Source organism: Oncorhynchus masou, chromosome 23 (genome assembly GCF_036934945.1).
Source record: "Oncorhynchus masou masou isolate Uvic2021 chromosome 23, UVic_Omas_1.1, whole genome shotgun sequence".
In the NCBI taxonomy this organism is placed as follows: domain Eukaryota; kingdom Metazoa; phylum Chordata; class Actinopteri; order Salmoniformes; family Salmonidae; genus Oncorhynchus; species Oncorhynchus masou.
The window spans coordinates 19927693-19944837 of record NC_088234.1 but is presented as its reverse complement, the minus strand read 5'-3'; the positions used below and the strand labels follow the sequence as shown (position 1 = coordinate 19944837).

The window sequence follows — 17145 nt, the reverse complement described above, 5'->3', positions numbered from 1 at the left end:
CATTTTCATTATTCTTTGCAATGATTTAGGAATCCTTGTGAGTAAGTATTAGCTAGGTTGCCACTTGTTGTTCACCTATTGAAATTGAACTTCAGTTCATAAGCAGCCAGCGAGCTTCATCTGGCTTGTGAGGCTCGACCGGACCGGGTCATGTGTTGTGAAGCTAGCCACAATAAGGATTAGGCACAATAGTGGAATTTGCTGTTTGCTTTCAATGTCATTGACAGTGATGCGAATGAATACAAATTGTATAATTATGGAATACTTTTATTTTGTAGGCTAGCCGCAAAGTCCACTATTGTGGCTAATCCTTATTGTGGCCAGCTTCACATAGATGGGTCCGACTACCATGATTAAAATAAGAGGATGACATCTAGCTAGCTAACTATAGGTCCTGAAACAGATGTAATTTTTGCTGTGTTTTTGGGGAAGAACATTGTTTGCATCCATAAGCTAGCTAGCTTTTATTTAATGACCAGCACTGTAGGTGCGTGAGACAAATATACCAGCATCATAGCATACGTATCGACGAATCGTTGTGACTTATGAAATACGAGTGATAGTGTAATCAATGTGTAATAACTATGTTCAAAATGTATGAACGTGTTTAAATTATCATGTGACGTGCAGTCATTCAGGTCCTGATTGGTCAGCAAGCTTATTTGACACGTCAAATAGTGTTAAATAGTATATTTTGACATGCAAAGAACCAAACGGCGTTCCATAGAAATCCTGGTTGAGAATGAAACGATTGAACAAATGAACAACTAAACAGCACATCAAGTAAGTGAAAGAAATAGGGTTCGATTATGTTTTACTGGTAATGGGGAGATACGTAAATGCAGACAAAATAACATTTTGGTCAGTGTGTGTAACCTTTATTTAACTAGGCAAGTCATTTAAGAACAAATTCTTATTTACAATGATGGCCAAACCTGGGCGACGCTGGGCCAATTGTGTGCCGCCCTATGGGACTCCCAATCATGGCCGGATGTGATACAGCCTGGATTCGAACCAGGGACTGTAGTGACGCCTCTTGCACTGAGATGCAGTGCCTAAGACCGCTGCGGCCATGTGTGTTAACTATTTAACTTTACTCGAATGCTTAAAAGGCTGCAACATTTTTAAATATCGTTTATCGGTGTCATGTTTTTTGGCAAGGAAAATATCGGATATTGAACAACAATGCCATATTGGTGCAGCACTGGTTGTAAGGCAAAACAAGAATCCATACAACAGGTAGGCCTTACAGTGAAATGCTTACTTACAAGCCCTTAACTAACAATGCAGTTTCAAGAAAATACCCCCCAAATAGTAAGAGATAAGAATAACAAATTATTAAAGAGCATCAGTAAATAACAATAGTGGGGGGGGGAATCGGTGTTGAGGTAATTGAGGTAATTTGTGCATGTGGGTAGAGTTATTAAAGTGACTATGCATAGATAATGAGAGAGTAACAGCACTTGCTATTATTTACTTCTTTCTTTTTCTTGTTTCACTTCTTTCTTGTTTTGCAGCAGTTTGAAGGGAGGTGGTCAGGAATCAAAGGTGTCCTCACCTGGAGAGTCTCGGTCAAGCCACGTTTCAGTTGGAGAGAGAACGACAGAAGGCGAGAAGAGAGGGAGAGGAGGAGGGAGAGAGTCGCGTCTGTTCCTGGCAGCTGTTCCAGCAGCCTGTTTTCTTCCCTACGTTTAGATTTAAATCGAGAAGGATCTTTATTTTTTTAAGTGTGATATTACTGCTGTTGTCGTCCAACCATTATTGTTACTATTGACAGTGTTTTATTTTGTTTGTTTCGTCGTTATTGACTCGACAGTTTATTCCAATTTCTTTGTTCTTGTTTTTTTAATTTGTACTGCTATTTTTTCGGCTGTGAGCAGAGGCTTCTTCCAAACTGTTCTCTTACCCGAACCAGCACTCTATCCCCTATACACACTTGAAACAGGCAGCTATTCTTTATCTCTGTGTGTTTTGGGGAGCTCTGTGATCACAGCAAAATAAGCACCACTCAGCCTTCTCACCTAAGCCTAACTAAGCCAGTCCTAGCCTGATCCAGCCTGGTCCGCTCTTCTGGACAGGGTAAGAGCAAAGTGCGTTTGTGTGGGGGGGGGTGTCCATGTCTGGAAAATGCTATGCCTTGTTGGTGTGGTTATACTGCCTGTATGCGTGTGTGCACACGTGTTTGTCGGTGCGACCAAGCATGCATGCTGTGTGTTAGTTGGTGTGTCACTGACAGATGCATTCTTTTCTTGCACTTTTCTCCAGATACTCAGCTCTGTAAAGACGTAGGGAATATGACTGCTGAGACACTTAACTTCGGCCCCGAATGGTAACTCATTCTACTTCTCTTCCTCTCTCACCGCTCTTGCTACTCCGTCCTTACCATTGTTGATCGGGACTCCTGCCCTTACCCTCCTCGTCCTCTTCTTCTCCTTCTATTCTGTCCAATTCCTCTCCTCTCCTGGGTGCTGAGCCTTCAGTAAATGTTTGTGTAGAGATTAATGTGAGGCGAGAGGGAGGAATAGGCCTTGGATTGGTAGGCGGCCAGTGGCTGGTCACCTCTAATGGACTGCTGGCTGCTGTGCCGTGTGCATCTTGGTGCTCCGCCAACCACCAGTTCACTCCTCCCACCTCCATAACGTTTGCATGCAGCGGCGCACACACACTTTTGATGCCTTTTTCCACTTTCCTTCCCCTTTCTTCAAAAGTACTGGCTGGATATGGTGTGGTGGCTTTGTATGCTGAAAGTTTGTAAATAGAGCTATTGTTTGTGACAGCAGAATCTAACCCGTTTCAAGACATTCTTCAATTAAATGCTCAGATTGTAAATAAGGTTACTAATATACGTTTGTGGTGTTTGCCAAGAAGAGAGTTGTGATGTAATCTAAGTGTGAATGTGTGTTAACTGTCTCCCCCCCCCCCCACCCTCCAGGCTCCGTGCACTATCCAGTGGGGGGAGTGTGACGTCCCCCCCTCCTTCCCCCGCCATGCCAAAGTACAAGCTGGCCGAGTATCGCTACGGCCGAGAGGAGATGTTAGCACTTTATATCAAAGAGAACAAGGTGAGCAGGAGGAAGCCACACGGTGCTCAGTCTTATGAAATGGGTGGTTACAAAGGTCAAGATGAAGTCTGCGGCTGCTGCGGCTACTGCTGCTGCGGCTACTGCTACTGCGGCTGCTGCTGCTACTGCGGCTGCTGCGGCTGCTGTGGCTGTTGCTACTGCTGCTGCTGCTTAGAGATGAAATGGTATCATGTCCTTTGCAATTTATTAGGAAAGGACTGCAGTGAGGACTTGAGCATTTTTTTGATGTGGGTGCATAAGCAGCCTGCCTTTTAAATGCTTCCTCGAGTGCCTGTGTCACAACTGTAGACTGGGTTTGCCTGCTGCACTCTGTAAAGAAGGGAAAAGCAAATGTATTATTATTATTATTGGTGTTGTTACATTATCATTTATTATTATTCACTCACACACACACACAGTCTTCTGGGTTGCATTTGAGTATATGCAATGACCGCATGCACAATTTCCATAAATACAAATGAGTCTTAAGACAGTGATAGTAATTGTAATGAGCCCAACAATTGACATAACTACAGGGGTCTTGTATAGTGTTTCTCCTGTTGGAACACTTTTACGACCAAGTCGACGTCTTGATGGATTTTAAATGAACAAAATATGTTGGTTGGGTGACTAAACTACATAACGTGTTATCGTGTGCAATGAGTGAATAGAGTCTGCAGACACACGACACATACAGCTTTTACAAGTGTAGTTAACACTGAAAGCTTCAGTTTACATTATTGACAAGCTATTAGCAAGTTAGACTGACAAACCACATCATGCAGTGAGCTAAAAGTTAACTTATCTTGCATTTGCTATAATGTAGTGGGTGGTGGTTGCCTCCTTTTGCAGCGATTTTGTTGTTGCATGTTCGGCAGACAGGGTGACCATCTTCGTTCTAAGTTTCCCTCAGCACTCTTGTAAAACCCAAAATACGACCACACTTTAGATTTGGTCCTCTTAGAAGGCTGAACAATCTCCAGAGTGCTGTCACTGCCTTCCACCATGTTTTTACACAAAACAAAACCCACGTTACATGCTGCGCCTGCATCAGGCTGTTGCTAACTTTGGTTGATGCTGGACAGTTTACACCGTGAGTTTAAACCGTGGCAATCAAACACGGTTTTAATGATAATTAAAATTTCAGTAGTAGTTTCATCCCTACTACTACTACTGTTGCTACTACTACTCTTGTTGTTGCTACTGTTGCTGCTATTACTACTGTTGTTGATGCTACTGCTGCTACTACTGTTGCTGCTACTACTACTGTTGCTGCTACTACTACTGTTGCTGCTACTACTACTATTGTTGCTACTACTACTACTACTCTTGCAACTACTACTACTCTTGTTGCTGCTACTACTCTTGTTGTTGCTGCTACTACTACTACTGTTGCTGCTACTACTACTACTGTTGCTGCTACTACTACTACTGTTGCTACTACTACTACTCTTGCTACTACTACTACTCTTGCTACTACTACTACTCTTGCTACTACTACTACTCTTGTTTTTGTTGCTGCTGCTACTGCTGTTACTACTACTGTTGCTACTACTACTACTCTTGATGCTGCTGCAGCTGCTACTACTGTTGCTACTACTACTGTTGCTACTACTACTGTTGCTACTATTACTCTTGTTGCTGCTAGTGCTACTACTGTTGCTACTACTACCGTTGCTACTACTACTGTTGCTACTACTACTCTTGTTGTTGCTGCTAGTGCTACTACTGTTGCTACGACTACTACTCTTGCTGTTGCTACTATTGCTACTACTACTGTTGCTACTACTGCTACTATTGTTGCTACTACTACTGTTGCTCCGACTACTACTCTTGTTGTTGCTGTTGCTACTATTGCTACTACTGCTGTTGCTACTACTACTCTTGTTGTTGCTGCTACTACTGTTGCTACCACTACTACTCTTATTACTGCTGCTGCTGAGGCTACTACTTAATTATTTTTTATATAAGATAAGTTTAATGCTAGCTAGCAATTTACCTTGGCTTCTTCTGCATTTGCGTAACAGGATTAGTAGTTATAACTAGTGATTATGATTTATTTTTTAATTTTATAACTACTAATCCAGTTTAGCAGGCAATATATTAACCAGGTGAAATTGTCATTTCTCTTGCGTTCATTGCACGTAGAGTCAGAGTAGACTGCCAGAATTTTACGTAATTATGACATACATTGAAGGTTGTGCAATGTAACAAGAATATTTAGACTTAGGGATGCCACCCATTTAGATAAAGTACCGTTCGGTAATTTTCTACTATTACTACTACTACTGCTGCTGCTGTTGCTGCTACTACTTTCCTACTATTACTACTACTGCCGCTGTTGCTGCTGCTACTACTACTGCTGCTACTACTTTTCTACTACTACTACTTTTCTACTATTACTGCTGCTGTTGCTGCTACTACTTTCCTACTATTATTACTACTACTGCTGCTGTTGCTGCTACTACTTTCCTACTATTACTACTACTGCTGCTACTACTTTTCTACTACTACTACTTTTCTACTACTACTACTTTTCTACTATTACTGCTGCTGTTGCTGCTGTTGCTGCTACTACTTTCCTACTATTACTACTACTGCCGCTGTTGCTGCTGCTACTACTACTGCTGCTACTACTTTTCTACTACTACTACTTTTCTACTATTACTGCTGCTGTTGCTGCTACTACTTTCCTACTATTATTACTACTACTGCTGCTGTTGCTGCTACTACTTTCCTACTATTACTACTACTGCTGCTGCTGCTGCTACTACTTTCCTACTATTACTACTACTGCTGCTGTTGCTGCTACTACTTTCCTACTATTACTACTACTGCTGCTGTTGCTGCTACTACTTTCCTACTATTACTACTACTGCTGTTGCTGCTACTACTTTCCTACTATTACTACTACTGCTGTTGCTGCTACTACTTTCCTACTATTACTACTACTGCTGCTGTTGCTGCTACTACTTTCCTACTATTACTACTACTGCCGCTGTTGCTGCTACTACTTTTCTACTATTACTACTGCTGCTGTTGCTACTACTACTTTTCTACTATTACTACTACTGTTGATACTACTACTTTTCTACTACTACTGCTGCTGTTTCTGCTGCTACTACTTTTCTACTATTACTACTGCTGCTGCTGTTGCTGCTACTACTTTTCTAATATTACTACTGCTGCTGCCGTTGCTACTACTACTTTTCTACTACTACTGCTGCTGTTTCTGCTGCTGTTTCTGCTGCTACTTCTTTTCTACTATTACTACTGTTGCTGCTACTACTTTTCTACTATTGCTGCTGCTGTTGCTGCTACTACTTTTCTACTATTACTGCTGCTACTACTACTGCTGTTGCTTCTGCTACTGCTACTACTGCAGTTGGTGGTGCTACTACTACTACTACTGTAATTATTATTAGTGTGTCAGTTAGCTTAGCAGTTAGAGCGTTGGACCAGAAACCGAAAGGTAGCTGGTTCGAATGTTGTTTCTACTACTACTACTGCTTCTACTACTAGTAGTACTACTACTGCTATTGCTACTCCTACTTTTTTACTACTGTTGCTACTACACCTCACCACACAGCGCATATTCCCCTATTTGACCTAGATAGTTTGTATGCATTGGTATGTAGGCTACGTGTGCCTTTAAAAAATGTTATGTAGTTTTGTCCTTGAGCTGTTCTTATCTATTAATGTTCTGTATTATGTCATGTTTTGTGTGGACCCCAGGAAGAGTAGCTGCTGCTTTTGAAACCGCTAATGGGAATCCTAATGGAATACCAAAATACTACTACTGCTGTTTCTGCTGTTGCTACTACTACTATTAGCTTAGCGCTTAGAGCGTTGGACAAGTAACCGAAGGTAGCCGGTTCGAATGTTGCTTCTACTACTACTGCTGCTTGTGTTGCAGTATTGCTGCTACTACTGCTGCTATTGCTAATGCAGCTACTGCTGTTGCTGCTACCTATACTACTGCTGTTGCTGCGGTTTCTACTACTGCTATTAGGGTGTCAGGTAACTTAGCAGTTATAGCATTCAGTCAGTAACCAAAAGGTAGCTGGTTCGAATACTTGAGCCAACAAGGTGAACATTTTGTCGATGTGCCCTTGAGCAAGGTACTTAATCCAAATGAACACCAGGGTGTTGTATTACTATGGCTGGCCCTGTAAAACAACACATTTCACTGCACCTATCTGGTGTATCTTCTTTTTCCCCTACTGCTGCTGCTACTTCTGATGCTGCTACTTCTACTACTGCTGCTACTTCTACTACTGCTGCTACTTCTACTACTGCTGCTACTTCCTCTACTACTGCTGCTACTTCCTCTACTACTGCTGCTACTTCCTCTACTACTGCTGCTACTACTTCTTCTACTGCCGCTACTACTTCTTCTACTGCTACTATCTCTACTCCTGCTACTACCGCTACTACTGCTACTATCTCTACTCCTGCTACTACCTCTACTCCTGCTACTACTTCTACTTCTGCTACTACCTCTACTGCTGCTACTACTACTGGTACTACCTCTACTCCTGCTACTACCTCTACTTCTACTGCTGCTACTGCTGCTACTACTTCTGCTACTACCTTTACTACCTCTACTGCTGCTACTACTTCTGCTACTACCTCTACTGCTGCTACTACTTCTGCTACTATCTCTACTGCTGCTACTACCTCTACTGCTGCTGCTACTACCTCTACTGCTGCTGCTGCTACTACCTCGACTACTGCTACTACTTCCTCGACTACTGCTACTACTTCTACTGCTGCGACTACTGCTACTACTTCTGCTACTACCTCTACTTCTGCTACTACCTCTACTTCTGCTACTACCTCTACTTCTGCTACTACCTCTGCTACTACTTCTACTGCTGCTACTACTTCTGCTACTACTTCTACTGCTGCTACTACTTCTGCTACTATCTCTACTACTGCTGCTACTACTTCTGCTACTATCTCTACTACTGCTGCTACTACTTCTGCTACTATCTCTACTACTGCTACTACTTCTGCTACTATCTCTACTACTGCTGCTACTACTTCTGCTACTATCTCTACTACTGCTGCTACTACTTCTGCTACTATCTCTACTACTGCTGCTACTACTTCTGCTACTATCTCTACTGCTGCTACTACTTCTGCTACTATCTCTACTGCTGCTACTACTTCTGCTACTATCTCTACTGCTGCTACTACTTCTGCTACTATCTCTACTGCTGCTACTACTTCTGCTACTATCTCTACTGCTGCTACTGCTGTTGCTGCTACTACTGCTGCTACTGCTGTTGCTGCTACTACTGCTGCTACGACCTCTACTGCTGCTACGACCTCTACTGCTGCTACTACTTCTATTTCTAAAGTGTTTTGTCTTGTGGACGTCCCCATATTAAGTAGTTTGTTTACATTGTGTTGCTGTTGTGTTCTCTTGTTGTGTCCAGGCCCCGGAGGACATGCAGGATAAGGAGTTTGCATCTATTCTGCAAGATGAGCCCATGCAGCCGCTGGCACTGGAGCCTCTCACTGAGGAGGAGCAGGTTGGACACACACACACCTGTCTCAAACTGCTGGCCATACAAGCGCTAAACACACATCTATTTTATCTCCGTCTGAGAGACAATTTGATCACACCCAACTGACATTCTGCTGACATTCTTTCATTCTCTCCAATCAGAGGAACTTCTCAATGTCTGTGAACAGTGTGGCTGTGCTGAGGCTCATGGGTAAAGGAGGGGGAGTTGCCCCAGCGGGCGTGGCCCGAGGCAGAGGCACCACGCGAGGAGGAGGCAGAGGTGAGACACAATATCAATAATTGCCCCCTAGACACTGATCGAAGAGCAGTTCTGCGTTTTGCCACTAATGATTAAGGTTAGGATTTATCAATCAAATGTAATTATAAAGCCCTTTTTACATCAGCAGATGTCACAATGTGCTTAAACAGAAACCCAGCCTAAAACCCCAAACAGCAAGCAATGCTGATGTAGAAGCACAGGAGGGTGAGCTAATCCTAGATCTGTGCCTAAGGGCAACTTTTACCCAGAACACATGATCACAGGAGCAATGAGCTCAAGCCATAACAATTTCAGGAATGGAAAAGCCAGACTTTTGCTTGTGTGACCTCATCTCATATGTGATTCCTCTTGACCCTGTCCAAATAGTCCATTTGTCAGGACACACCTGTCTTAGACTGCCTTGCTTATGTAACCTTGTTAAATGCACAGTACTTCCAGTGCATTCGGAAAGTGTTCAGAGCCGTTGACTTTTTCCTTGTTTTGTTACATTACATTGTTAAATCCTCATCAATCTACACACAGTACCACATAATGACAAACTGAAAACAGGTTTTTAGAATTTTTGAAAAATGTATTAAAAATAAACAACATATACAAGTATTCAGACCCTTTAACACAATTGGATCCTGTTTCCATTGATCGTCCTTGAGACCCTTGATAGGACATGACTTGGAAAGGCACAAACCTGTCTATGTAAGGTCCCACAGTTGACCGTTCATGTCAGAGCAAAAACCAAGCCATGACGTCAACGGAATTGTCCATAGAGCTCCGAGACAGGATTGTGTCGGTAGAGTTACCAAAAATGTCTGCAGAATTGAAGGTCCCCAAGAACACAGTGGCCTCCATCGTTCTTAAATTGAAGAAGTTTGGAACCACCAAAACTCTTCTTAGAGCTGGTCGCCCGGCCAACCTGAGCAATCTGGGGAGAAGGGCCTTGGTCAGCGAGGTGACCAAGAACCCGATGGTCACTCTGACTGACAGAGCTCTGGAGTTCCCCGTGTGGAGATGGGAGATCCTTCCAGAAGGACAAACATCTCTGCAGCATGCCACCAATCAGGCCTTTATGGTAGAGTGGCAAGACGGAAGCCATGCCTCAGTAAAAAGGCATATGACAGCCCGCTCTGAGTTTGCAAAAGGCACCTAAAGAACTCAGACCATGAGAAACGAGATTCTCTGGTCTGATGAAATCAAGATTGAACTCTTTGGCCTGAATGCCATGTCACGTCTGGAGGAAACCTGGCACAATCCCTACGGTGAAGCATGGTGGTGGCAGCATCATGCTGTGGGGATATTTTTCAGCAACAGGGAGTGGGAGACTAATCAGGACCGAGGGAAAGATGAATGGAGCAAAGTACAGAGATCCTTGGTGAAAACCTGCTCAGGACCTTAGACTGGTGCGAAGGTTCAACTTCCAACAGGACAATGACCCTAAGCACACAGCCAAGACAAAGCCGGAGTGGCTTCGGAACAATGCTCTGAATATTTTTGTGGGGCAGCCAGAGCCTAGTCTTTAACCCAATCAAACATCTCTGGAGAGACCTGGAAATAGCTGTGTACCCATCCAACCTGACAGAGCTTGAGAGGATTTGCAGAGAAGAATGGGAGAAACTCTCCAAATACTGGCTTGGCAGCTTGTTGCGTCATACCCAAGAAGACTCAAGGCTTTGATCGCTGCCAAAGGCGCTGCAACAAAGTACTGAGGAAAGTGTCTGAATACTTACGCAAATGTGATATTTCAGTTTTAATTTTTTTTAAATACATTTGCAAACATTTCTATAAGCCTGTCTTTGCTTTATTATGGGGTATTGTGTGTAGATTGTTGAAGCAAAAATACCTATTTAATCCGTTTTAAAATAAAGCTGTAACGTAACAAAATGTTGAAAAAGTCAAGGGATCTGAATACTTTCTGAATGCACTAGTACTTATGTACTTACACAGCATTGTTTGCTTATGAATCTTGTGTGACTGGTGCAGTGGAGGAAGCTACATTTGGAATGTTTGTGTGATTTCCATTGTGTGTTTTCTTTTTCCAGGGCGAGGTCGAGGCGAGAGTGGAGGATTCTACCAAAGAAGTATTGAGGAGGGAGAGGTAGGCTTCGGCCGTGGAGCCAGAGAGATCCACCGCAGCCAGAGCTGGGACGACAGGTAAAAAACACGTATTTTTACTTTTAAGTCTGAATTAGTTAGGCTTGAGGATGTGAACGAAAGATATTTGTAATTAAACACCGGAGACTAGTCGTTTCCAACTTGTGAACCATCTGCTAGGGTACCTCGGGTGGTCCAAAAAAAGAAAATGTTTTAAACAATGTAATAACAGTTATAAGGAATTTTACTTTTCACAATGCAAATTATTTAATAATAATAGGCCTTTAAGGTATTACATTCACTGCTAAAATGGACTCAATTTGACCCTCAAGATATTTAATAATAAATGCAAAAATATCCAGAACTTGGCCAATGGTGGTCATCGAGCTTTTGATGGTGATTTGGTGGTCCCCGGAAAGGAAAAGGAACGACTTCCTAACCTCTTTCCCCCCTTGTCTCCCTCCCTCATTCCCCAGGGGCGAGAGGCGTTTTGAGAAGCCTGTGCGTGCCAGGGAGGGGGTACGTGTTGCCTTCGAGGAGGCGACCGGTGTCCCTGTGCCTGGGGTACCGAGGAAGGACTACACGCGGTCGGACAGTGAGAACTGGCGTAGCCTCCGAGAGGAGCAGGAAGAGGAGGAGGAGGAGGGGGCCGACCCCGGGGGCAGCTGGAGACTGGCCGGAGCACGGAGATTAGATGGTAGGAAGTTCTATGCAAACACATTATTTTTCATGTCAGTTTAGCTGTAAGAGAAAAATGTTGATGTTGCTGATTGTATCGCTAATGGATTCCCCCCCACCCCCCTCTGTCTATTTCTCTCCCTACTCTTTCTCCCAGATGGAGGTCCAAAGTCAGCAGGCTGGCGGGAGCACGACGGTCAGGTTGAGGGGCGTCGCAGGAAGTTTGAGTTTGACTTCGGCGGGGGTCGCAGGCGGGCCGGCAGCGAGGGGTTAGAGGACGACAGAGACGGACTCCCTGAGTGGTGCACTGATGAAGAAGGAGAGATGGGCACCTTCGACGCTTCCGGAGCCTTCCTACCCATATCCAAGGTAGTGTGTGTTAAGTGCGTGCGTGCTAGGTTGTTGTCTACAAATATGCCCATCTTTCTTTCTCTCAGTCATCTAGTTATTCTCTGAATTCAGTTGGTCATTGACACCTAATGATTGTTTAGAAAGTCGTCACTCTGTCTTCTCTCTCTTTCTCCCCATCGGAAGGGAGGAAAGGAGGATGAATTGGACTTCCAGGGAATAGAAGAGGAGGAAGAAGGGGGGGAGAGTCTTTCTGACATGAAGAGGATCATGAATGGAGGACAGAGAGGTGAGGGGAACTGCGCTTTTTCTTACCTTAATTGACTTTTTAATTGATATCTTTACCTCAATCGCCTCATGGTATCAAGGTTTACGATTGTTTTTACATATTAATGTCTTTTCTTTCTGAAAATACAGTGCCTTGCGAAAGTATTCGGCCCCCTTGAACTTTGCGACCTTTTGCCACATTTCAGGCTTCAAACAGAAAGATATAAAACTGTATTTTTTTGTGAAGAATCAACAACAAGTGGGACACAATCATGAAGTGGAATGACATTTATTGGATATTTCAAACTTTTTTAACAAATCAAAAACTGAAAAATTGGGCGTGCAAAATTATTCAGCCCCCTTAAGTTAATACTTTGTAGCGCCACCTTTTGCTGCGATTACAGCTGTAAGTCGCTTGGAGTATGTCTCTATCAGTTTTGCACATCGAGAGACTGAAATTTTTTCCCATTCCTCCTTGCAAAACAGCTCGAGCTCAGTGAGGTTGGATGGAGAGCATTTGTGAACAGCAGTTTTCAGTTCTTTCCACAGATTCTCGATTGGATTCAGGTCTGGACTTTGACTTGGCCATTCTAACAACTGGATATGTTTATTTTTGAACCATTCTATTGTAGATTTTGCTTTATGTTTTGGATCATTGTCTTGTTGGAAGACAAATCTCCGTCCCAGTCTCAGGTCTTTTGCAGACTCCATCAGGTTCTCTTCCAGAATGGTCCTGTATTTGGCTCCATCCATCTTCCCATCAATTTGAACCATCTTCCCTGTCCCTGCTGAAGAAAAGCAGGCCCAAACCATGATGCTGCCACCACCATGTTTGACAGTGGATATGGTGTGTTCAGGGTGATGAGCTGTGTTGCTTTTACGCCAAACATAACATTTTGCATTGTTGCCAAAAAGTTCAATTTTGGTTTCATCTGACCAGAGCACCTTCTTCCAAATGTTTGGTGTGTCTCCCAGGTTGCTTGTGGCAAACTTTAAACAACACTTTTTATGGATATCTTTAAGAAATGGCTTTCTTCTTGCCACTCTTCCATAAAGGCCATATTTGTGCAATATACGACTGATTGTTGTCCTATGGACAGAGTCTCCCACCTCAGCTGTAGAGCTCTGCAGTTCATTCAGAGTGATCATGGGCCTCTTGGCTGCATCTCTGATCAGTCTTCTCCTTGTTTGAGCTGAAAGTTTAGAGGGATGGCCAGGTCTTGGTAGATTTGCAGTGGTCTGATACTCCTTCCATTTCAATATTATCGCTTGCACAGTGCTCCTTGGGATGTTTAAAGCTTGGGAAACCTTTTTGTATCCAAATCCGGCTTTAAACTTCTTCACAACAGTATCTCGGACCTGCCTGGTGTGTTCCTTGTTCTTCATGATGCTCTCTGCGCTTTTAACGGACTTCTGAGACTATCACAGTGCAGGTGCATTTATACGGAGACTTGATTACACACAGGTGGATTGTATTTATCATCATTAGTCATTTAGGTCAACATTGGATCATTCAGAGATCCTCACTGAACTTCTGGAGAGAGTTTGCTGCACTGAAAGTAAAGGGGCTGAATAATTTTGCACGCCCAATTTTTCAGTTTTTGATTTGTTAAAAAAGTTTGAAATATCCAATAAATGTCGTTCCACTTCATGATTGTGTCCCACTTGTTGATTCTTCACAAAAAAATACAGTTTTATATCTTATGTTTGAAGCCTGAAATGTGGCAAAAGGTCGCAAAGTTCAAGGGGGCCGAATACTTTCGCAAGGCACTGTATATATTTTTTAAAACAACATATTATATTTACTGGACTTTTTCTCTCTCTCCAGTCGATGTAAAGGAATCCGCTGGTACCAGTCCCTCTTCCTCCTCCTCCTCCTCTCCCCCTGGCCCCCTCTCTGCCCCTCCAGCTCTGGCTCTCAACCCCCCCATGCCCCAGCTGTCCCTCACCGTGGCTGAGCTGGAGGCCTCTCAGATGGCCAACAGCCACCCTGTCCCTGTTCCTGTCCTTGTCAAGGCTAGCAAGATGCCAAGTGAAGGTACTACATACACACTGTGATAGAGACAGTCATAAGACTATCTCTAATGAAATGTAAATTAAGTAACATGTACATATATTATAGCAGTACATGAAAAAAACAAAACCATACAGATGCATATATAAACCGTAAGCACATCAAGTGCTCTTCACCGACATGCTCCGATTTTGTTGCAGTTCTCGAGGGCTCTCCAGCAGGGTCCTCCACCACCCAACAGAGCCCCAGCACCACCTCCAGTCTGCCTTCACCCCCTCCCTCTTCCTCTGCTGCTAACCATCTCTCCCTGCCACCGGGGGGCGACACCGAGGACGACGATGGCATGAAGCACCTGCAACAGGTACGAACAATATTGGGGCTGGTTTCCTGGACACATTTTAAGCCTAGCTCTGGACTAAAATGCTAATTGAGAATCTCCTCTTGGTTTGGTGTAAGACAATTGGCCTGAAACACTCTAGTCTCAGTACATAGTAATATTTCTGGTTAAGATGCTAGTCGTTTTGGAAGAACCTTTGGTAAGAGCACAGCCAAGATAAGTGTTGTCGATGTTTAATGAACCATCCTGTGTGTCTTCCTCTGTGCAGGAGGCAGAGAAGATGGTGGCGTCCCTGCAGGACACGTCTCTGGAGGAGGAGAGTTTCACTCAGACACTGCAGGAGAGCAGAAACACAGCCTCCGCCCTGCCCCTCTCCCACGACGCTGCCATGAAGTGGTTCTATAAGGACCCCCAAGCAGAGATCCAGGGTACACACACACAGAGATGCATAGGTCTACATGTGGGCAGACACACAATCACAAGGACACGTACAAAACCACACACACAGGAAATGGCACATACCGAGGCAACAAGTTGCACCTCTCAACTCTGCTACCTCTTCTCAGCCTCTTTCTCCTCACATCATCCTCTGTCTCGCCCTCTTTTTTTCCCCCTCCTTTATCTTTCGTTCACTTTCTTTTTTGTTACGTCTCCCCCCTCCCTCTACTCTCCCACCACCTCTCCCCCCAGGTCCATTCACCACTCTGGAGATGTGCGAGTGGTTCCAGGCGGGCTACTTCTCCATGTCTCTGCTGGTGAAGAGGGGCTGTGACGAGGGCTTCCAGCCACTGGGCGACGTCATCAAGATGTGGGGACGTGTGCCTTTCGCCCCCGGGCCCTCCCCGCCGCCCCTGCTGGTGAGACCTCCACCGCCACGCCCTCAGCCTCTACCGCCCCGGGGGTCTGCTGTGAGTGAAAGAGCTGTGGATAGGGGTGTGTGTGGGGGGTGGTGTGTATGTGGAGTTTGCTGGATGGGAAACACAATGTTGTTGTGTTTTATGGCGTGTGGAATGTAGAGTAGTGAAGGTTTATTGCCTTGAATGAGTTGTTTGTTTATTTTTAGAGCAGTGCTGTTCTAGTAAAAATCTAAGCCCTTCAGCAGACGCTTTTCTCCAAGGTGACTTAGTCATGCGTTCTCAATGCTCTAGTGCCCTCAAACTCAACTGTGGAACCTGGAAGCCAGTTCTAGTGCATGTATGTGTAGAATTGTAGGGTTTTCTCTAGTTATGTTGTTGTATGAGATTTACTGTTGCGTATGCTGGGGTGTTTTTTAACTCCGATCTGTGGATGCAGCTCCTACGTGTGTGATTGGCCCTGTGTTTATCCTGTGTGCTCCTTACCTTCTCCTCTCAGGGTAGCATGGATCCGGACCGTCTGAAGAAGCAGCAGGAGCAGGCAGCAGCAGTTCTCTATCAACAGCTCCAGCAGCAGCAGCAGCTATTCCAGCTCATCAGCAGGTGTGAATTACACATGAATTTGTGTGGAAGATGGAATTTGAAACTAAGAAACAACAACAAAAAAGTGAAAATGATTGAGCGTGAGCTGTGTTGACCTATGCGCACAGGAATGTCTCCCCCATCTTTTCTCTTTATTTTTCTAGTTTCCATGTCTTATAAGTCTCTTGCTTTTCTGTCCTAGGTGCGGAGAGCAGGGTATTTTGCCTTCGGTGAACAGGTCGATGTCAGTGCCAGATACAGGGTCCATGTGGGACATGCATACCTCAGCTTCACAGCAATCAGGTACACACACACCCTTACATATTAGAGGTCGACCAATTTCTAAGTCAGCATGGCCGATTTAATTAGGGCCAATTTCAACTTTTCATAACAATCGGCCTTTTTGGATGCCGTTTATGGAAGATTACATTGCAGTCCACGAGGAAACTGCGTGGCAGGCTGACCACCTGTTACATGAGTGCAGCGTCAAAAGGACCTTGTGGCTGCAATGAGCCAAGCTAAGTTGCTTTGCTAGCATTAAACTTATCTTGTAAAAAAAACAATCAATCTTCACATAATCACTAGCTAACTACACATGGTTGATGATATTACCAGGTTAACTAGCTTGTCCTGCGTTGCATATAATCAATGCGGTGCCTGTTAATTTATCATCGAATAACAGCCTACTTCAACTTCGTCAAACGGGTGTGGATTTAACAAAAGCACATTCGCGAAAAAAGCACAATCGTTTCGCAAATGTACCTAACCATAAACATCAATGCCTTTCTTAAAATCAATACACAGATGTATATATTCTTCAACCTGCATATTTAGTTAACATAATATTCCCTGCTAACGTGAATTTAACAAGGGGAATTGTGTCACTTGCGTTCAGTGCAGGTAGAGTCAGGGTATATGCAGCAGTTTGGGCCAGCTGGCTCGTTGCAAACTGTTTCTTCCTAACAAAGACCGTAATTAATTTGCCAGAATTTTACATAATTATGACATAACATTGAAAGTTGTGCAATGTAACAGCAATATTTAGACTTAGGGATGCCACCCGTTTGACAAAATACGGAACGGTTCCGTATTTCACTGACCGAATAAACATTTTGTTTTCGAA

At 43.9% G+C, this 17145-nt stretch overlaps 1 protein-coding gene across 3 annotated transcripts in view; it reads left to right on the top strand.

The window, feature by feature from the left end:
* The window catches only part of LOC135510518 (GRB10-interacting GYF protein 1-like), a 32307-nt gene that overhangs the window by 2285 nt on the left and 12877 nt on the right, over positions 1-17145 (top strand). The window contains exons 2-16 of one of the 3 annotated variants that reach the window (XR_010451129.1): positions 1521-2079; positions 2266-2329; positions 2933-3062; positions 8507-8602; positions 8740-8857; positions 10891-11002; positions 11419-11639; positions 11778-11989; positions 12155-12257; positions 14064-14273; positions 14450-14610; positions 14855-15014; positions 15277-15494; positions 15940-16043; positions 16225-16325. Coding sequence is in view for 1 of the 3 variants with exons in the window: in XM_064931519.1 (XP_064787591.1) it covers positions 2295-2329; positions 2933-3062; positions 8507-8602; positions 8740-8857; positions 10891-11002; positions 11419-11639; positions 11778-11989; positions 12155-12257; positions 14064-14273; positions 14450-14610; positions 14855-15014; positions 15277-15443; positions 15940-16043; positions 16225-16325 (1930 nt within the window). In the remaining 2 variants the exon portion in view is untranslated. Of the gene's footprint in view, positions 1-1517; positions 2080-2265; positions 2330-2932; positions 3063-8506; positions 8603-8739; positions 8858-10890; positions 11003-11418; positions 11640-11777; positions 11990-12154; positions 12258-14063; positions 14274-14449; positions 14611-14854; positions 15015-15276; positions 15495-15939; positions 16044-16224; positions 16326-17145 lie in introns of all 3 variants that reach the window. The other 2 variants (XR_010451128.1, XM_064931519.1) reach the window with 2 other exon arrangements.